The 21,898-nt window shown below is 39.5% G+C and overlaps 2 protein-coding genes across 4 annotated transcripts in view; one reads left to right on the top strand and one right to left on the bottom strand.

Moving 5' to 3' along the window:
• LOC122823745 (homeodomain-interacting protein kinase 2-like) overlaps positions 1-21,898 on the bottom strand; it is a 70,564-nt gene that overhangs the window by 5,414 nt on the left and 43,252 nt on the right. The window contains exons 1-3 of one of the 3 annotated variants that reach the window (XM_044103688.1): positions 5,322-5,361; positions 970-1,182; positions 416-621 (exon numbers count right to left, since the gene is read on the bottom strand). In XM_044103688.1, coding sequence (XP_043959623.1) covers positions 416-580 — 165 coding nt within the window. In that variant the 5' untranslated portion in view covers positions 581-621; positions 970-1,182; positions 5,322-5,361. Of the gene's footprint in view, positions 1-415; positions 622-969; positions 1,183-1,283; positions 1,750-5,321; positions 5,362-21,898 lie in introns of those variants that run through there. The other 2 variants (XM_044103691.1, XM_044103690.1) reach the window with 2 other exon arrangements.
• On the top strand, positions 7,549-9,101 carry LOC122823747 (somatostatin receptor type 2). The gene has a single exon (XM_044103695.1). The coding sequence runs from the start codon at positions 7,882-7,884 to the stop codon at positions 8,899-8,901; it is 1,020 nt and encodes a 339-aa protein (XP_043959630.1). The 5' UTR covers positions 7,549-7,881; the 3' UTR covers positions 8,902-9,101.

Genomic DNA, 21,898 nt, shown 5'->3' with positions numbered 1-21,898 from the left:
GAGTGACTGTGACTGACATAGCTACGGTTGTCAGGGATACGGAACGTTATGATCTTGTTGAGTTAATTTAAAAGAAAACATAAAGCTCAAGATCAAGTTGACGTGATCTAATTAGTTAATTAATTAATCACAAACCAATCATTTGGATACATTCGGAGACGAACCAGACAAACAAAATGATCCTATAATGAGAAGGCCTGACTTTATACTGCAAGACCGCCACCGTACTCATAAAAAGTAATCTAAAATGTAACTAATTTAGAATGAATACGTTGCAAATTTGAGTAAAACTCCCCTAAATAGTAGCTCATAAATATAGATTAAAATCTAGCCGAGTAACCTAAATGCAAATTGCAAAAGCAACTTTATTGCTCGAATTCAAAATGTTTGCTCAGTCTGAAGCTTTTTCTTTCACCTCTTTCTTTGCTACTTCCATGTATCTCTCGTTCTTTATGACTTTTAAAGCAACCGTCTCATTGGTGGCCAGTTTCTTGCTCTGGACGACCGCTCCGTAGGCGCCACTGCCCAGGTAATGCTCCATCTCATAGTCCGCGGATGAAGATGAAATACCAATTCCCATCTTCAAAGGTCTTAAAAGCTCACAGGCTTTAAAGGTGTCAGCTGAAATTGGGGGATTTGTGAGAGAAAAGCAGAACAGAAGGAATATGATGAACAAAAAATCCTGTTTATAAGATATAGGCTTACAGAGAAGTTCATCAGTAAATATAGTAAATGTTAGCTGAACCGAAATAAAGCTAACTATCTATTTAAAGATAGCTTTTACATATAGTATGAATCAAATGAATATTTATGAAGCTAAAATTAATTACTTTTGCATAATAGCATCCATCCGTAGCATATATCAATGTAATGTCATTAAAATGTGTCAAGAGAAACACAACAAACAAATCATCAAATAAACCCAGAAACTTTGATTTCTGATTTCATCCTGAAGAAAGGGGAACTCACCGTACGGCTGTTACAGTCACGTGATGCTGATAAGGGAGGTTTCTCGTCCAATACAAGCAAATGTTTTCCTAGTCAGTCGAAAAACCATAGTTTGTTTGCCAGCAAAGATTGAATGGAAATGGTAGCGGAAAATTCCATTTCTCCTCCAAAAATCTGCCAACTTCCTGTTCCGTCATGGTGACTCCTGACATCACAGTGCGATTCAATGGAAACCTCAAATGGAGGGAAAGGGGAAAAAAACATTTCATGGATTAATTTCTGAACTCTTATTTGCCCTGGTAGTTATGGTTGGTAGTTAGATATCAATGAAATACCCCTGGGAGGAAAAACACAACAACGTTCACAGACTCTCAATAAATAATGAGAATATCTTCAGAGGTTCAATTCCAAAGATTTCCTCATTAGGCTCACTAATCTGAGAAACCTAACCCGAGCAGGTTAGATTTCCAGAATAGTTACCATGGAGACAGACCCAGGCAAATGTTAACTAGCTTTGTTATTTGAAAAATCCTGAACTAAAGCATGAAATTGTCATGATAGTACCAAATCAGTACCAAACGATGCGGGTAATATGTGAGTTTTTACCAATAAGTATCGAAAGGCTGGACTGCTGGGTGAAGAAGAGAACAGCACAAGCTCAAAAGCTAATTTCCCTAATTAGATTGATTTGCTAATTCCAATCAATGACCTTTCCTGGCAATCTACTGTATTTTTTATTTCTTTAAAGCAGCTGTGTTACAGGAAACGTTAGGAAAACGCATGTGTGACCTTTGTGTTCAATAAAAGTTAAACAGATCTTTTTGTGTAAAATCTTTTTTTTTAATTGATTTTCATAACTTTATGTAAACATCAACAAAATTAAACAAAGACAACCCACCCCAAAACAACAAGGAGCACTGCAATATCCACATAAATAAAAACATACATACATACATACAGCCCACATACACAAAATACAGTAGTCATGATTCAAAATAGTCACAACTGCCAGACAGCCAAATGAGTGTTATACTGAATGTAAAAGGTAAAATCTTTTTTTAGTGGGTGTCTTACATTCAGACATGCTCAGTACTGTACTATCACTGGGTTTCTGTTACTGAACACATTTTTGTCTGTATTCTGCTAATTGTCAAAACGCAATTTTGCAAATGCAGCATTTCCACTAACGGCGCATTTGTATTAAATAAAATTAAAAATCATGCGAGAATAAGTTTGTTCACACAATAAATCAATAAAACTAATGGCAGATGTTAACAGTTATGTGAGATACAATTCAGCCATGGCACTAGCGCTCATCTATCAGCCAATCGGAGGAGACGTCGGCGTCTTGTTCTCGCATTCTCGCTTTATATTTGTAGTTTATATATTCTAGCGGGGATTTGGGGAAATTGTAGTTGTTGATTTCGCTGAAGAACTATAGATTCAACACGTTCACAACTTTTTACGAACTGTGTGATGCTGTGAGAGCTGTGGTGGAGCTGCACATTTTCTGAAAAAAACAAAAACAAACTACAAACCATGAAGACGACTACTTCCTGTCTTCTTCGTGGTTTCCGCCAGTAGTAACGTCCATCTCTTGATCACATGACTGGTGATCTGCCAAATACATCTAATAGCAAACCACCGCATCCTAACACAAAACTATTAATTAAACGTGAGTTTTTTTCAAAATTGCTGTGTTTCCATTAAACAAATTAATTTTCTTAAATTTTATTTTGCGCAATTCTGTGGTTAATGGAAACTCATCTACTGATGTTGGCATTTACCAAATGGATTCACTGGACACTGTTCTTTTGTAGACTGATAGAAAAGATTAAGTTGTTGTCCAGTTGGCATAAACTAAGTGTAGCTACTAACAGCAACTGGCTTTCTTTCAGTTTTAAGTAAATGGATTACAGTGATCCCTCGCCACTTCGCGGTTCACTTATCGCGGATTCGCTATTTCGTGGATTTTGATAATGCTTTTTTTTTTTTTTTTGGTGCATTGTGCTCTGCATTCTGATTCGCTAAAAACTCACTCCCGCTTCTTGTATCAAAACATACTATGAATTGTGCTATCATTTTGTCGTCTCGTGCAGTTATGTGTACGTACATAAAACAGCTTGGCAAATTTACATCAAGTTGGCCAAATTATCTTGTAATTTCGAATATCTCCTAAACCCATAATGTCGACGAAACGGCCTGGACCGACAAAAGCACCTGCGGATGGGCCCAAACGGCGGAAGATGCTACCTATCTCAGATAAAGTTAAACTTCTGGACATGCTAAGGGAAGGTAAAAGCTATGCAGCCGTTGCTCGCCATTACGGAATCAATGAATCTTCCGTTCGTTACATAAAGAAGGAGGAAAAAAACATAAGGACGACAGCAGCAGTCAATTTTAATACGAATGCAAAAAGGGTTGTAACTGTCTTCAGAAGAAGAGAACACTGCAGAGCGCAGTCAGGATGCAGCGGCCCAGTCTGAAGAACAGTGAAACGGCCTACACGTGAGTCACTGTATTTGTATACAGTACATGTAATAGTTGCTAATTGTAAAAAAAAAAAGTTTTCTATTTCGCAGATTTCACTTATCGCGGGTCATTTTCGGAACGTAACCCCCGCGATAAACGAGGGATTACTGTATTCATAGACTTCAGGTACACACGTCCACACTTTTGCTACTTTCTTGAAATTTAGAAAGCTAGAGTATTAGCTGATCCCAGTGGAACTACAAAAAGACAATTGCAGAAAGATAAGTCTCCATATGATATGATCTACCGGCAGACTGGATAAGTGACGGATCTAAAGAAGAACCGACGAATGGCTAACGGAAGCTGAATCCGTCGACACCCCAAAGAGACTAATGATCGCAGCAACAGAGGAGGCCTTCAGCATCAGAGAGCAATGGAGAACATACGGTCTACCACTGCTCCATGACACAGTGATGAGCCTAAAGCAGTGGAAGAGATTGGCAGGTAAATTCAACATTGAACACCATAATAAAGTCAATGGAACAAAGTACAAGAGCATCCGCTGAGTGTAGATTGCAAGTCTTACAGTCAAAGGTGGATACTCAACCGTGTTAGATGTTTTTGCTCTTATCATCCACCTACATGGAAGTTATGTTGAAATCTGCAGCTATGAAGTACCACGTACAAGCTTCAAATTGAAACAGATTCCCCTTTGAATGCTCAGAATTTCAAAGTCCCAACTGGAACTGTGTACTTCTGTCACCAATTAGTCTCACCGGGTCCCCGCCGATTGTTTCTGAGAAACAATAAGTGGGATGAAAATAACCTGATTCCCATAAAGGGCAAACAATGCAATTAGAAAGTGGAATTTCTAGACTGCTAAGTGTTGAAAAATGCAGTGTGCAATTCCTTAAATGCGTGTTGACCAGGAAGTGATCTGATGAAACAGTTATGTCAGACGTGACTCAGGCGTTGCTTCAATAATTATATCACCACATGTGAGCTGCAGATGGCCTCTGTCTTTCATTGGAGCTCTTTTTTTAGAAAAAGCTAAAAAAAAAAAAAAAAAAAAAAAAACTCTGCTAAAGGTTGGATTAGCCCTGTGGATTCTGAACCTAAACCTCTAAAAAAAAAAAAAACAATTGAAGGGTCCACCGTGACTTTAAAACCAAGATCTTGAGGTGTTAGTTTGGTCACCTCAGATAATTAGGTCAGCTGACGAATATTTTTAATGACTGTGGAGCGTTGGATTTGTCCCCAAAGGCTTAAAAAAAAGGACAAAATTCTTAGTCACAAATTTAGTTTGACATCCACCAGACTTGTAAAAGTGATATTAAAGTTTCCCAGGGGAGAAATCTTCGGTTGACCCCCTGATTTGCTCCAGCACTTTTAGTTGTTGACATTTTAAAATTAGAGTCACTTTGACAAACTACTGCTGAGTCGTGTGTATTTTGAGCACAAGGTCTGGATGAAAAGACGTGTTATTTTAAGTGACTGACTTTCACATAATGTAGCAGGCTATCGTTGCAATGTCATATTTTGGAATTAATAAAACTGTTTCGAATCAAATTATGAGGTCAAACTTATGCTGAATAAATCAACGTTAGGAAAATATTTTTGCATATAATCCTCTTTAGTTTGTACACATGAAAACTGCTTTAAAGCTGATCAGATCAGTGAGTCATATCAGTAGTTAATGTTAGCTACAATCATAGCGACCTTGTCTCTTAAGACCGTGGGAGCCTTAAAGCGGTCTCCAATCCAGAGGGAGTATAGACCAGAGTTTTGCTCTTCCATATTGACAGACATTAGTTCCGGTGCGCTGATTCTGAACCTCGGTTTCAGAGGTCCCACTACCACGAGACCCCAAATTAGACCAAGAAAACTTGCCTGATAAACACCTTAGAATCTTGTAGAATGAGTTAGAGTTGTTTGTTTTCCTTCCTGGACCTGTTACCCTAGCAACCCGGTTTCAGATTAGTGGAAGACAATGAGTGATCGTTTATTGCATTGTTCTTTGTATGGAACTCGAAAGGCGAGATTCTTTTAAAAACTTTTAGAGAATTTGTTTAGAGTTGGCAAAGAAATTTTTACATGATGCGACTAATTCCATGCGTGCTACATACATGTCTTTCTGCAGAAAACCCTCCGGCCTCCCGCAACTTTGGTAACATTTTATGGGAATTTTCTTCTTCTAATTTGCTTTGTCCTTATTCTGTTTCTGTTAAACTTAACATTTCTCCAAGCAAGAAAACAACACGCTACAATTGTTTTAGACAGAGTCATTAGCCCTACGCTGGTTTTGAAATTCTCATTATGTCCTTCCTTTGAATTTTCCATGTCTCGTTAAGGTTTACATCATTGCCACCCATGGTTGTTTGTGGAGTAGAAATGTTTATAGCCGCTTGGACTTTCAGAGGGGCAGTAAACAGCCGGCAGCCCAGGCAGGGGGTAAAATGTGTAATTGTTTTGATATGGGAACAAATACACCACAGGTCTCAATAGAAATCCAATCAGTTTTGCCTTTTTCTTTACAAAGGAAATCAGATTTTTTTTACACGTCTGACTGTTACAGTCATCCCATACCTTGTCGAGCTCAACGTTACGTTTGCACAGTTTTGAAGTTGAAAGCTTATCAGAGGACTTTGAATGGTCCGGTGCTGTGGACATGACTGCTAGTGTGTCTGCTGAAAAACACCACAGTGAAATAATGACTGTGAAATATGACGCTGTGGAAAAACTTTCAAATTTAGCTCCGCAAAACAAAGTCTTTCTAGTCGTGCTTTTACATGGGGGGCGGGGGCGTTGTTGGGAACTGGAGGTGTCAGTTCCTGTCAGTAGGTTAAGCAACAAGCCAATTACGAATGCAGACTACAAAGGTGTTTTTCTCCACTTAATTGGAACCAGTTTAACAAGACGTGGATGACAAGTCTTGAGAAATGTGTGAGGAAATTCATATGCTCCACATGCTCATGTAATAGCAACAAACATTAGATGGAATGTTTCTATCACAGAACTCAAAGTAGGCCTGTCACATAATTGTAAAATGAAATGCATATCCCACACGGGTTTTCAGATTTAATACAAATATTAAATCTGATACCCACTAAACACAATCGAGTGTAACCATTCTTATCAGCATCATGTCATGGGACCTACATTGAAATATTGTACATCAAAACATGATTCTGTGTTTGAAGAGTCAAAGTCCAAGACTTGAGAAAAATGCATTTCCACTGGATGATACTCTCCATCCAGTCTGACTAAATGAAAGCTGAGTCTCTACATATGGAAAACAGACTTGCCAAAATGTGAATAAGGGGTTTGAATACCTTTGAGAGGTGAGAGGTGGTGAGAAATATTAGTGCTGAATTGATACAATGCAGAATCGCTGTAAGCAGAGATGATGTAAGTGTGCTGGAGGATTGTTTGGCAAAAATTGGGTATTCCAGCTATGCATGTCGACGCAATAACAGGATGTGTGGCCATCCCTCATCCAGCATTTAATGTGCCCTGTCTCCCTTACCTCCACTTCATCTCTCACTAAATCTTTCCATTCTTTCTCCCCCTTACAAGACAAATAAGGTAGGAGGGTAAAAGGATGGAGGAGGAGAATACGGCAGCCTCCTATGTCAAATGTCAAAAAAACAAAAACCGCAAAAAAGACTTTTCCTTCCCATCTGCAGATTTGCTCAGCTCATAGGCCATGGAGGTGGGTGGCCAGAGCAACGATATAGTGTTATTATCTGTTTGGGTTCCATTGCATGACCCACTGCTGAACTGTGAGGCAGAAAAGAAGCAGGAGCCAGAGGTGGAGGGTGGGGAGGCACAACTGATGGAGGAAAAAGAGGGTAAACAGAAACGAATGGTGATAGGAAAAGATAGTAGAGAAAAATTATGAAAATAAAAGCTCTAAGGAAGATGTTTTGAAGGGTTTATCTTGGAAATGCCATGACAGCGATCCACGGAGTTCATCACAGTTATTGGAGGCTGATGAACAAGAGGAGGGAGGTACAAGGGAGGGTCTCCCACACATGGAGCAGAAAGACACGCTCCTCACACACCGAGAGGGGGGGAAGAGTTATAAAGGGGCTCTCAAGGAAAACGAGTGTTCAGGCAAGCGTCCGAGTCTTCCCCACCCTGCTTCTGAGAGTGTTTGTGAAGAAACTCACGGCGCTATCAGATGAAAAACTTTTTCTTGTCAGTGAATCAAAGGAAGTGTGTCGGGCCGGATTCGAATAGATGAGTTGAAGAATCAGAACCAAGAAACCTGCTTGATTTTCAGATTTTTCACTTGAGGTTTTTACTCTTCTCCCACTGAGAATTTTTTCCTCTCCAAGAGGAAAATCCACTTGAAGAAAACCTTTGTGCTTTCCTCCCTGCAGAAGCGCAACTGTCACTGAGTTTTCATCGCTATTTATATTGTTTCCTTTGCCTCTCTAGACAAGGAGCTGAGACACAATGGAAGCATCTTATGTTTTTTATGTGGACAACAATCAGTCGTATGTGGAGGAACATTTATACTTTGAGGACAACATCGACGGCTTTGGCATCACCATGGCTTTCCTCTACCTCGTGGTCTGCATTTTGGGACTGGCTGGGAACTGCCTCGTCATCATTGCCATTTTGAAACTGGACAAAATGTCATCCTCCACGACGGTGTACATTTTCAACCTGGCTCTGGCCGACGGACTGTTCATGGTCGGCCTGCCGTTCATCGCAAGCCAGAACTTTAAGAACCGGTGGGTGTTTGGGAACACGGCGTGCAAAGTTGTCATGGTCCTGGACGGCATCAACCAGTTCACCAGCGTCTTCTGCCTCACGGCGATGAGCATCGACCGCTACATGGCCCTTGCTGAGCCTCTTCGGTTTGCATGCTGGAGAACTCCGCGTTGCGCCAAGGTCGTCTCAGCATCCCTGTGGTTCTTCTCTCTCCTCACCATTCTCCCGATGGCCTTCCATTTCACTGCCGATAACGGTTTTTGCAGTCCAGACTTTGCTACAGACGCCTTGTGGCTTGGAGTCCTCTCTTACACCTTCATCATCGGTTTTGCCATACCCTTTACAGTGATGATGGTCTCCTATGCGGCTATGCTGATCTCTCTGCGGTGCCGGCAGAAGCTCTCCTCTGCGCCAAACCACGAGGGACGCAGACTTGAGCAACAGCTAACCAAAATGGTCGTGGCGGTGGTGGTAGTGTTTGGCATATGTTGGCTCCCGTTTTACACCTTCAACTTCCTTTCATTACATTATAACAGCTTCTTCTTGAGCTTCGTCAGGGCTTTTGAATTCGCAGTCTTACTGTCGTATTCATGGAGCTGTGCCAACCCCATCCTCTATGCCTGTCTGTCCGACAACTTCAGGAGGCACTTCCGTACCTTGCTCTGCCCTCGAATAAAATCCTGCCCTGGAGTGCAGTGCAGCGTGGAACAGTACGACCAAAATGACACCAGCGTAGGGGATGTCACTCTTCTGACCTGAGAACCAAGCACTGATGCTTCATTTCTCAAGCACTGAATACTTTTGAACTTCTGTACATAAATCCAGCAGTATAATTGCTCTTGTTACAATGAGTTGAGAGTCTTGACGAGCTGAGATTTTGTTTACATCCTGTTTAAAGCATGAAAGGCACATAATTATTGCCTTAGAGCAGGGGTGGGCACTCCTGGTCCTGGAGGGCCGGTGTCCTGCAACTTTTAGATGTATCTCTACTTCAACACACCTGAGTCAAATAATGAGGTCATTAGCAGGACTCTGGAGAACCTGACTGCACTTGGGAGGTGGTTCAGCTGTTGGATTCAGGTGTGTTGGACCAGGGAGACGTCTAAGAGTTGCAGGACACCAGACCTCCAGAACCAGGAGTGCCCACCCCTGCCTTAGAGTGAGTCTGTATATATTTTCTGAGCTTGTCGTTGATTGATTTTAAGTTTTACCATTTGAATAATGCTTTGATAATTTTACTCAGCAGTGTATGTGTATGAATACCATGTCTTAGTAAAGTACAAATTTGCCACTTCCTTTGTCTATGGAATTATTATTATTTTTATTTTATAACTCAACATGTGCTCCAGTATGTTTGGCGTTATGAGCCTTTCCAGCAGGTCTGACAAAATGTGGCACAAAAAACAACTGAAAAAAAAAAACAACAAAAAAAAAACAACTGAAAACAGCTTGAGTGAAAACAGAATAAAAAGGGGTCATCCACCTTTGGGTTAACACCAGCGTGGCCACACGTAAACAAGTCCCAACTGAGCCAATCGCACCGGCACGTCTCCCTCAGCTGGATTGTGTCCCGGTGGTCAAGAGCGTACAGAGGGAGGGCAGCAGAGGAGTGTGTTTGCTCTTTTCTGGCAATGTGTGTGTGTGTGTGCTTTGAGTACAAACAGTTTCACACCAAAAACTCCCAAAGTTGACAGGGTATTCTGTGTGGGACACACTTAGAGAAAAGATCAGGGGTAAAGTGAGAACATATGTTTGGTGTGTTCTCCTTTTTATTATATATATATAAAAAACTGAAATATCTTTGTTGAAGATTTCACTGAAGCACTACTTCTTAATGAGTGTGTTTGTAATGTATAGATTAACACACAGAATAATCTATCCCACAATATACAGCAGATAAAACATATTGATCTTTACCCAATGCAGCACGTAGCATCGATTACAACAATCATATCCCAAATGACTCTTATCAACTGATTTATTTACTTAATTCATGATTCATGGAAATTATAGCTGAAGGGTAGGCAAACAGTAGACTCATATGCAAGGTCACGTAGTATTAAAACGCAACATTACAGTAACCACATGCCAAAAGGCGATTTAAATTGAAAGGGATAGAAACAGTTTTGCATAAAAAATGTTGCTCGTGTGGAGAATGTTTGTCAGAACAACACCCTGTAAAAATATTAATATCTACATCAATATTATTAAAATAAACATCATTGTGTTTTTTTATTACCATTTCATGTGGCAGACCAACAACTGTAGACAGAACAAATAACTTTACAAATATAAATCAGAAAAGTGGGACGTGAATCTGTTTGCATATCCTTGGATTAAATCATATTTTTAGTATTCTCCTAAATCGTGCTGTACTGTGTGTTGTAATTAATCTCCCGCAGGTTTTGAAACATAACATTAATGAGTGAACACTCGAGTGAATACCAAAGTAGGGCAGACTTTTAACGCTTTTTTTCAAAATTGTAAAACACTTTCACACAAAAACCCCCAATAAAACACACACAGACATGTGGAACTTCTCCTGGCGTGAATACTTTTGCAAAGTTTAAATACTTTTGCAAAGTTTAAATACTTTTGCAAAGTTTAAATACTTTTGCAAAGGTCCATATTTAAACTTTGTGTCAAGTTGTGCATCAGAACGCACAGTTTATTTTTCTTATCCTTTCCAGATTGCTATGGTAACCTCGTCCTGCTGAGGTAAATGTGTCTACAGTCGCCTTAGTGGGATTTCCACACATGAAACAGGACAGTTCTGCTTTTCGGTGGAGGTTTGCTATTTGTTCCCCCTGTTTTGTTTTGGGTTTTTTTCTTTTTTGATTTGAACAGTAATTTACACCCAAATCATAAATCTGTGAGACACTGTGCGTACCCTCGGTGAGATGAAGCAAACTAAGTGTCTCGTCATGGCTGTCTGCTCTGATATTTCCCCCCAGAGGGCATCCTGTGAACTGGAAAGACTCTAAATGTCAAGCCTGGCTGGGATCCACTCAGTGTAAAGATAGCTTATAGACCTCTGCCAAAAAATGTAAAGACGAGCAGAATGCAAATGGAGAACCGGCGGCTCGTGATGTACAGGAAGTAGCCGCCCCATCAGTACCACAGCTGAACGTGAACCGAGGAGGTTCTGATGTATAAATGTATAAATGTGCGTCAAAATGTAGACTTTTGTCCTCAGAGAAATTAATTTAGAGTCAGAATGCTAATAAAAGGAAGAGTAGAGCATAAGAAATCCCAATTATTGTTTTCAGCTGGTGTTATTGATTTTAAGCTGCAGTTGGTGCCTGAGGGGGAGGCAGGAGGTCATCGACTCTTACTGCATGTCATCTGTCTGTGAGTGGGAGGCTGATGTGTTGGAGGTTACAGCAGGTAGCGATCAGAGGATAAAGGAAGTGCCGAATCATCTGTGCAGAGACTCTGGAGCTGAACTGGGAGTTTCTGCACTTTTACTACTGACCATGAAAACATTTCACACTTGCTTTAAGTTAATATTTTCACCGTAACGCGCACGTTACTAAGCCGGGGTCTTTGGACAACTTGCGACCCCCGTTGACAAAAAACAAACAAACAACTATTTCTCGCTATCTTTAAATTTGAAATGTTTCTGTTGAAACGCGCGTCGCTATCAGGACAAAGATGATGCGAGTTTCAAGTTGTGATTTCTGTCATTGAGGGAAAACTGTCGCCAAATCAATGTAGAAAAAACAATGAATGCTACAAACTAGTTGTGCTACATCTGGCAGCAGTCAAGTATTTGTAATAATTTGTGATTGCATCATAATGGGAGGAATTTTGGCCCAGTCCTTGCAGAGTTGTTTTGAATTTGCCAAGGTTTTATAGCACAAACAGACTACTTCCTGTCAATCAGTTTTATATCTGGACTTTGAGTAGGCCACTCCAGAAACTGCGACAACAACAAGTTATCCAGGTCCATGCAGATATCCAGATGTAACAACCCGCATAAACCATCAAACAAATTTCACATTTGTCTCACCAGCCTATATTTACCCAAAGGTTTCTTACATGTTTAAGATGTTTGTTGCAGACATGCTGAATGTGGAACATCACAGCTCGAAATCTTCTTTATGTGCAAGCTGTGCACTCCCATGGTTTGCTGGGTTGTACAGGTTTGTGCTTCGCACGCCAGAGTGGCATCATCATATTGTCTTGCATCGCTTCGGGCAATCGTCGCGATCAGAAGAACGGTTTTCTTCTATTATCAACTCTGTGACTGTTTTAAGTGTGGGAATGCTCATAATAAATAATTAGTTTTTAAAAAGAAAAACACAATTTTTCTTTTAAGCCAAGCATGTGGAGACTCGTGCGATCTGCCGTCGTTTCCATAAAGTTAATTATAATTTACACTGACCTTCGTTTTTGTCTTCCTACCACAATCAAAGATCACGTTAATTGACTGGTGGGCTCGAAGGGATCGCGCGGGCGTGAACTGTGTGTTGGTCCTAGTTAAAGCACAAGCAGGCTGCCTGTATTTTCACCGGGTCTCCTGTTCTGCTCTGACTGATCCAGCCTTCAGCCCCTATGTGTAATTAAGACCAGATGCAAACTGCCAGAGGTTTCTCAATAAAGGATATTGATGGGACCTCCGAGAGAGTAGATGCGAGTGTGTGTGTGTGTGCGTGTGTGTGTGTGTGTGTTCATGACATGATTAGAGTTTCGGATCAATAAAGGTCAGTTCGGCAGTGTGCGTACCCGACACGCTGTCTGGGCATTTCTTTATCACGTTTAATGTGTTTGTCTGTGTTTTCTTTCCTGTGGGTTTGTTATTTATTATTTTCCCGCTCCTTTTAATGTCAGTCCCATCCCTTCTGCCTAACACTGGATCTTTGATTGCAGCTTTTGTTTTTTTTTCCTTCCATTCCTCTGCTGCAGCGGACATAGCCAGAGAGCCTCAGCGTGTACATGCAACGTCGTCCGACTGCATTTGAAAAAACTGCTGGTGGGAAAGTTCAATAAACTTAAAAGATCAACCTAAAATCCCCAAAGTGCAAGTGACCATTTCATTCATAATTGGTTTTTTGTTTGTTTTTTCTGTAATAAGTTCCGTAAAGACTATTGATTTTAATGTTGATTTATTTCTCTCTTGTGGAAGCTTGAGGCAGTAAAATGTGTCTGAGTCATGGCCGCGTCCCCAGTTGGTTAACTCTGACCCTGGAGCTATTGACTCCACATAACGAATACACATCAGAGACAGGAAGCAACTCAGCTGACTAACTTTGTTATAACTGAGCAAGAGCAAAAAAAAAAAAAAGGGAAAGAAAAAGAAGAATTTTGCTCTTTAAGAGAACTGGTGTGCTTTTTTAATTTCCTGCTTGGAAACATTGTCACAGTAGGTCCTGATTTTTGTTTTGTTGTTATCATCAGAAGCAACTCCTTTATCTGTCATAAATCATCTTTTTCCAGCCTCTCCTGTGAGGCGATGCTAACCTGATGGTGCTGCTCCGTCCTGTGAGCCGTCAGCCCCTGGGGTCAGAGTTTAAAGGAACCAGCAGGGCCTCAAACCTCATCGCCACATTGTCCAACTTCAAGCCGAAGTGGTCTTCTTTTGACATACTTCCATTGATCTCAAGTTGCTCATACTTTCTTTGTGCTCTGGAACCACTGATCTCCAGCCTATCCTGTAGTTTCATTAGTATCTTCCTGTGTCTTGTCCTGGATTCCCCCCACGCCCAGCAAAGGTCTCCTAATAAACACAAGTTTCCACACGACACGAGTTAGAGGCTTAAACTGACCGTATCATGATCCGGCTGATTCCCCACTGAAATTTGTTATTTTTTTTTAAAAGATACAATTTGTCTAATATGGTCGTCTTCGTCAGAAAATCTCTTTAGCTTTTGTTGACTACAAGAGATCTTCAAACGTTTGGTTCAATAAACCTCTTTGTATTGTTACTCAAAGGGTTTCTACAAGTTCCCACAGTGGAGTGAATGATCAGAAAAACAAACATAAAAAGTCTAAGTTCTTTTCTGGCTTAGGACTATGTTTTAGATATCAAAAGATGCATTATTTAATTGCCTTGTAAAATTGACGCATGCGAAAGGTTTGAGTTGGAGGTTCGAGTTGGAGCCTGAGAATGAATCATTTGTTGAACGTCTGAACCGGAAATGGCCCGATGGTGGCGGCACCTGAGAACGACACGGACTGAAATGTAGCTTCCAGTCAGATGCTTCTCCCACCAAGTTAATTCTCCGAGTTACCACAACAGAATCGCCTCAGACGCTCCCTGCCCTCCAATTATGTATTCTGGCTGACCAACTGTTGTCTTTCATCCGGAAGGAGAATTTCTCAATTTCTGCAAAATCACTTATCAGAAAAATTAAATCTGCTGCAAGTAATTTTCCAAATATTAAAACCCAAAAACCCCATCTTCACAAAAACCCAGAACGCACATGCTTAAAATATCTTTGAGGAAACATGTGTGTGTGTGTGTGTGTGTGTGTGTGTGTGTGTGTGTGTGTGTGTGTGCGTGTGCCTGTGTGTGTCCCGTTGCCCCTTCTCTTCCTATCTGGATTACTTGTAATTCCTACTTTTCATGCTTGGGCAAAACACATTCAGGTTGCCTAATTTTTACATTTCACTCTTGTGGAAATGAATGAAGAAAAAAAAAAGATATGACATCTATGAAAGAATTTGAAACAGTCTGTGTGTTTCATTTTATTTCCTTTTTTGTTGTTGCTGGTTTTTTTGGGGGGTTTTTTGTTTTTTTTGCTGACCCAACTTTCACTTAAAAAAATTATTTTAATTTTCAGGGATTAAACTTTCAGTTATGGTTTGGTCATTTTCTCCAGGTTACAGTGTTTATCTCTACACTCTCATAAAAGTCAGGTTACTTGTTCCAAGAAAACTTTCAACTAGTCTTAGTCTATTGTTTTCTAGGCTCTCTGAAGATCCACCAATGTTCTGGAATCTTCTCTGATTCTCTACTTGTCCTTCTCTCTGGGCTGGTCTAAGGCTAACTCTGTTTGAAACAGTTTTAGATATAACAGACTTTATTCCAGTAAGTAGTTTGATCACTGATAGTCCAGTAACATGAACTTGTCGACTTTATGGCCACTTTAATTTTCTTCCATCTCATAGTCCTTAAACATGGTATTATCCTTATGCTAATGGCTGAAAGCTAAATGCTAGCTAGGCTACGGTAACTACTATGGATTTGGCTGTTTGGAAAATAGCTTTCATGCTACGGTTAGCCGTAGTAAGCTGCTAGCACTTAACTCTAGTACTGAAGAATTTACTAAAATAGTGCCAAAGCACTTTTGTGTGTCCATTTATCCGGCATCTGGTGAAAAGTTAAGATGATCTAAACCCGCCATCTTGGGATTCATCAATGCAGTGACTGGTAGATTAACATTCAGTTAAAAATGTTTTTATATCCATAGCGGACTGAGATGTTACAATACAGTGACATCATTGCATCATTTTATTGGTAAGAGGTTCACATTTTTTATTTGTATATTATTTGCACCATAATCTGGCATGGACAACCTGTATTTTGAGTACATTTATTCCACAGGGGAAATATCCCCGTATTGTAGGAATTGTTTTCAAACAGCTATAAAATACTTCAAAAAAAAGTAAATTAATGCTTTATTTTTTAAGATAAATTTATATTTAGTAATCCATGCCGTCATGTTTCCCTGGGGTGTTTCTATGAAGCAGCACAGAGGACTTCTTTTAGCGGCTCTTCAAAACGGGAACATGCTGGTCTTCATTTTGCCTTCAGTTGAAGTTTCCAGTTACCTTTCCTTGCTAATCAAAGACATTTAGTGTTTCTTCCTCTGCCACTCAAGAAGACGCATTTCAAGACAGTTAGAAACAACCTTGCTCTCTCAACCGCTTTTTTTTTGGGTAAGACATAAATCTGACCTGGTGTGTTTTTGTTGAAAAACATATTTTCTCAGACTCGTCCGCAAGGATACTGAATTCCCATTGATGTACATTGTGTTAAAGATTGTGTTAAAAACAACAAGAAAAACAAAACATTGTTCACAAAGTTTTTATAACTTGTTCCATCAAGTATGTATGGATTCCTTTTGAATCTTTTGTTTCATCTGTTTCAAAAGCCACCTAGTTCTTGCCTGGATGTTTTTTTTATTATTATTTTATTTTCCGTTTCCATCATCTAAACTTTTCCCTCCTTGTCTCTGCGACAGAACGCATCCGTCTCAATTGTGCTCGCGTTCTGGTCAGGAGGGAACTAACATCATCTAGATTCCCACTGGAAATTATCCTGGGAACACGAGAAGGTCAGTAGAGAAGCCGAGACGAGGTTTATCGATGGGCTGTTTTTAGGTTACTGGGGATGTGATGAGAGTCCGACTCCCACAGTGATAAGGTGGGAGACGTATGGAAGCAGAAGATAATGCAGCAAACTAACTGCTTCTGAGATCCTCCATAGGATCCCGTTCTCAGAAACCACTTCTATGCAAAACACAGCCTCGTCTTTTCAGATGCAGGGACTCTGCATCTCATCATTTTTTTCCCGAATGCAAGTCAAACTTGTTATTAATCACAGATTGTTTTTTTGTTTTTTTCGTAGAGCATACCTGATCATTCAGATAAAAATAAACAAATAAATGGATAAAAAAAAAGAAACAGCTTGGGAAGCTAAAATACAGAGTGTTCGAACAGTTTCTCTTCAATGGGATAACAAAGAAACAGTGAGTTTCAACTTCTGCCTGAAACCCTCAAAATGTCCTCCAGTCGCTCAGAATCCAGCAGGTATGCGCAATTTGGAGGTATGCACACTCTCCCAAATCTTATAGAATTCCAATGCATGTTGATCGCTATGCACAAGAGGCTAGATTATATGGACACAGACCCGGTGTGGCAATTTTGCATAACTGATATATGCCGCTTGAAGCAGCATGACAGTGGATATGACAGAGAAAGTCAAGAGTGTCAATAAGTCCCATTAGCTGTAATAAATGCTCAATAATATCTGAGATAAGTGCATCAGATACATAACTGTGTATCTGATGCACTTATCAGATATCGATTCAAAAAGTTGATCTTTTTGAATCGAGGTCAACTTGTACACATGCAGAGATAGAGATAAAAACAAAGATGTACTCCAACAGGGAGTTGCCACTAATTATGGCATAAGCAGCAGCCTAATTTAATTGGTTTGAAAGGGCAAACAGGGGCAGGTATTGGAAATGTGGCTGTGTGACCAATTAAAGGTGATCAAACAGAAGGGAATGAGGTGTACCCCACTGCGAAGCATGCAGGGTTAGAGGCCAGTTTGTTTTTGCCAAGACATAAATAACCTAATCTGACGGTGTTTCCAGGAGCAACATCCAGGTCGTCAAGGGGAACGGCCCTCTGACAACAAAAACAGAGATTACACTGGTTTCCCTCGCCCATCCCCGCCCTGTTCCACAAAGTTTCTTCATTTCTTGATGAAACCAAATTGACAATTCCATTGTCCATCTTTGGAAAATTAAACATCAGATATGCAAGCTGTTGACCAATAATATGTCTGTCCATTATGGATGTCCACAATACTTGTGTTGTTCATACAGCTGTATGAAATCCAGCTCACAGGCTGCAGCTACGTTCATTTGTGAAAGAATGGGAATCTCTCTCAGGAGCTCAGTGAATTACACTCGTGACATTTTCTCACTACTAAATATTCAACAGTCGGCTGTCATTATGACAAGAATAAGTTATTGGGGATTTGGAGCGGAATATACAAATAAAATTATACAGTTTGTGCAAGTTTCAGTAGTGCTAATACCTGCTGACCCCCAAACTTCATCAGGTCTGGAGCTGTGAAGTTATCTCTGGTGTGGGTTTAGCAGGACATTTATTATGGCCCGACTGCACTGTAAAAAGAGTAAAGGCTGATTTTCACAAGCTGGGCCAAAGTAGAAACAATAAAGAAATGGTTCGCCAAGTTCAGAGCGGAAGAATTCAACCAGCCTAAACAGAGTCCTTATTGAACACATTTAGGATGAGTTAGATCAGGCCTTAATGTCCAGCATCAATGTCTGACCTCACAATTGTGCTTCTGGAAGATTCCCCATTAACCTTCTCAGAACAGCTAAAGATTTACAACAATGATGGCTAATCCAATGACATATTCCATCCTGGATTAGGATTAAGAGTGGGATATTAGGGCAAGACATAATCGAGCTAAATATCAATACTATCAACAAAAAATCTGTAATGCATCGAATCGATAAGAGCGTGATACTTTCAATACTTTTGCAATTTCTCTTCCAGATGTCCAGTAAATTATGAAAACGTGCAATTCAGAGCAAATATTGAAATATCAAATATTAGAACCTACATTTTCAATTTGATAGCATGACTTCAATGTTTATGTTCAGAATGTCTCCTTTCTTTCAAACATAAATCCCCCATAACTGCAGCTTTATTTATCTATTCAGGCAACTGAATTAAAATCTTACTCCCTATATAGATATTTAAGATTTAAACCTCTAATTTGATATATGAATGTAGCTGAATGTTAACTATTGAAGGAATAATAATAGTCCTACTTAAGTTGCAGACTTAAGAATTATTTTTATTTCTATACAGCTACGGCAACATTGTTTTCTACTATAGCTGGGTAACAAAAAGCACATGTCATAATTATAATCAACTAACTCAGGTCGAATCACAAAACTATTAAATCTAAATCACAATATATTTTTTTTAAAGTATCGGTATTGGTATCGGTGATACCGTCCCTGTATTTTCTTGGTATCGGAACGATACCAAAACTTAAATTTAGATATGTAACAGTGGACAAGCAAATAGTGCATATTTGCCAACAAACCCTGAATTTATAAGCAAAACATTTGGAATAAAATAGCTTTATTTTTAAATGTACATAAATGCCCCTACAAAGAATAGAAATGCATCTTTTTTCAGAAGAGCAGCAAGATTTTTGGCAAGAGGCGCAATTTTTTATTTATTTATTTATTTTTGTCTGCTTAACACATTTTCTCAGTTTCTTTTCAGTTTCCTCTTTTTCATCTTTCATTTCTCAGTGCTTTTTTTTTTGCCGTCTCGCGGTGACAGACACGCTGTGCACCCATGTGAGGGGCAGGACATCTTCTCCTGCCCCTCCAGGTGTGGAACGTCCGTCAAGGCTCTCCGTCACACGCTGCTTTTTGAGAGCAAGTCGATGTGTAAAATGTGAGAATGATCAGGGAGGAAGGAGGAGAGGAAGCACTATACGGAATAAGAACCACCATACGGGTCCAGCTGTGAGGTAAAGGTGCTACATGATCAATAGTGAGTAGACATCATGTAATCCTTTAATAAACTTCTTCAAATCCTTCGAAGCAAGGTCTCAAGCAGACATCCACTTTCCTCCTGGAAGTGAAAGGGTGAGGAGGTGAATCAAAGTCCCCGTCATGTTCCAGGAACCATGCTGGGAGTGACACACACTGCAACAAGCAGCTCTTCATAAAAAAACGTCAACAGCAGCGACACTGGGGGGGAAATTAGGCTTTCATGTTTGAGAATCTTGGGGTCATCATTCACACATTTCTAGACTTAAGGCAAAATCAGCTCAAAGATTTTGAATTGTTAATAAAAACCAAGTTTTTTTTTTGCTTGTTTTTCTTTGGTGGGAAACAGGCGCTGCTGCAAACAAGTCAAAGAAAAAGTTGTTTAATTCCCTCCTTTCGTTAGATTTTTGTTGCAAATTTGACTTTCATCTCAGCTCCAAAAGTTACAGAAGAGGATCAGGGCCACTGAAAAAAATAAATAAATAAAATTCTTACTTTATTCTCAGGATCCGGAGATTGTTTTTGTTTTTTGTTTTTTGGTGGCCCTAATCCTATTCCGTAAAAAGCAGCAAAGAACTTTGGTTTAAAGATTTTTCTTTTTCTTTTAATTGATTTTATTTCTTTGTTATGCGTTTGGCACAATTAACCAAACGCATTTTTTTTTTTTTATCAAACAGCAATACTGGTCCAGAACCAGTATCAAATTTACTCTGTGGTGTATTTTTGTATATCTAAGACTGGATTTAAATCATGGTTAAAAAAAAAAAAACTACTTATTTTACATGTTAAAACCTTAGTGACAGACAAGCTTTTCTTCGTAGCCAGGCTTTATGATGTGGGAACTGAACTGTGAGCATTTTACCCACAGCACACCTGAGATCCAGATTTTAGGTGAAACATCACCTTCCAATTTGCTGCAGCATGAAGCAGCATAAATGTGCCTCCTATCTTCAGAGACTCTAGGGAGAAGTGGGAAAAAGATATATAGATATATATATATATATATATATATATATATATATATATACACACACATATACAATCTGTAAATCTTATCTGCCATTATTTATCTTGTATTATAAACCCATTAATACATATATAATCCATTTTCTAACATTCTTGCATATTCTGTATAATCTGTATAATCTGTGGCTATATCTCCCATATTTATATTTATATTTAGTCTTGTACATCTGTAAATAAATATTTATATCCTGCAGAGCACTTCTGGATAGATGCAAACTACATTTCGTTGCTTGTACTTGTGACAGTGCAACGACAATAAAGTTGAATTCTATTCTATATATAAACTGTTCACTTATCACTCTGTGTCCTTTAGGCAAAAAGAGAGAATGACTTTTGGGTTTCTGCCTCAGTTAACGAAGCCGACCTGATGTCCAACTCTGCAGAAAACGGACAATAAAACGGGAGATTTTGAAATGCCAGAAGGCAAAATGAGGCTCTAGTGAAACTATTAAAGTATAAATAAGTTGAGCAGTCATCAACTGGGAATTTTTACATCCACCTTAGGTTCTCCTGAATTTACAGCAGGTCATGGCAATTCTTTCCACTTTCAGATCCTTTAGTATGGGCGTAAAATGTTGCCACATTTTACTGTTTTATTGTCCTACATGTTCATTGATTGAACAAGTCTTTGGTTAACTCTACTAGTGAAATTACCATCCATATCACACTCAGAATACACTGCTTGTCGTCGTAGGTTTCTTTTCCCGCTTACTTGAAGTCACCCCACGTTCCTTTTCGCACGTTGCCTTGGCGACTCCGATTAAATTTAGACTTGCTGCCTTGACTTACGGTACGTTGCCGGAACGCTGCTCCCATGAGAGTGGAAATAAACACACTAAATATAAAGTAGAACAGTGCGACTGTGTTTACATAACTCTTTGTCGTCTGAAGAAATTGAGAACTCAAGTGCAGCACACCAGATCTGCAGTTTGGTTCAATCCGCGTTATGAGCGACCTGATGGTGAGAACTCAGCGTCCCAGTGAAAGTTGGATTTTCACAACTATTTCCAATTTCACGAGAATCTGAAATTGTTTGGGGTAGACGCAACAAGAAAGTAAATCCATAATTGTAAGCTATCAAATGTTTCATGGTCTTTTAACTTTAATGTTTATTGAATATCCGTTGACTCGTCAACTACAGACAACTGAAAGCTTTTGAAAATAAAGCAACTTAACAGAATGGGATTGTTTTGTTGGATATAGTGGCAGTTTTAGGACCATTTGTGAGTATGATTAGTCCAGTTTGGCTTTCAGAGCAGTGGCGTGCACAGATATTTTATAGGGCAGATTCTCAAGTGGAAAAAAGGACACCCTTTTTTTCCATTGAAAATCCAATCATTTGCAATGTCCCTATGAGTTTTGTGTGTCCAATTAAAAGTATCTTTTGAAAGTAAACCTAATTAAATCTAGTAAAGGGAAGGTGGGCAAACTACCTTCCCGACAACCAA

Source organism: Gambusia affinis, linkage group LG20, assembly GCF_019740435.1.
Source record: "Gambusia affinis linkage group LG20, SWU_Gaff_1.0, whole genome shotgun sequence".
Taxonomy (NCBI): Eukaryota; Metazoa; Chordata; class Actinopteri; order Cyprinodontiformes; family Poeciliidae; genus Gambusia; species Gambusia affinis.
This window is presented reverse-complemented; position numbering and strand designations above follow the sequence as displayed.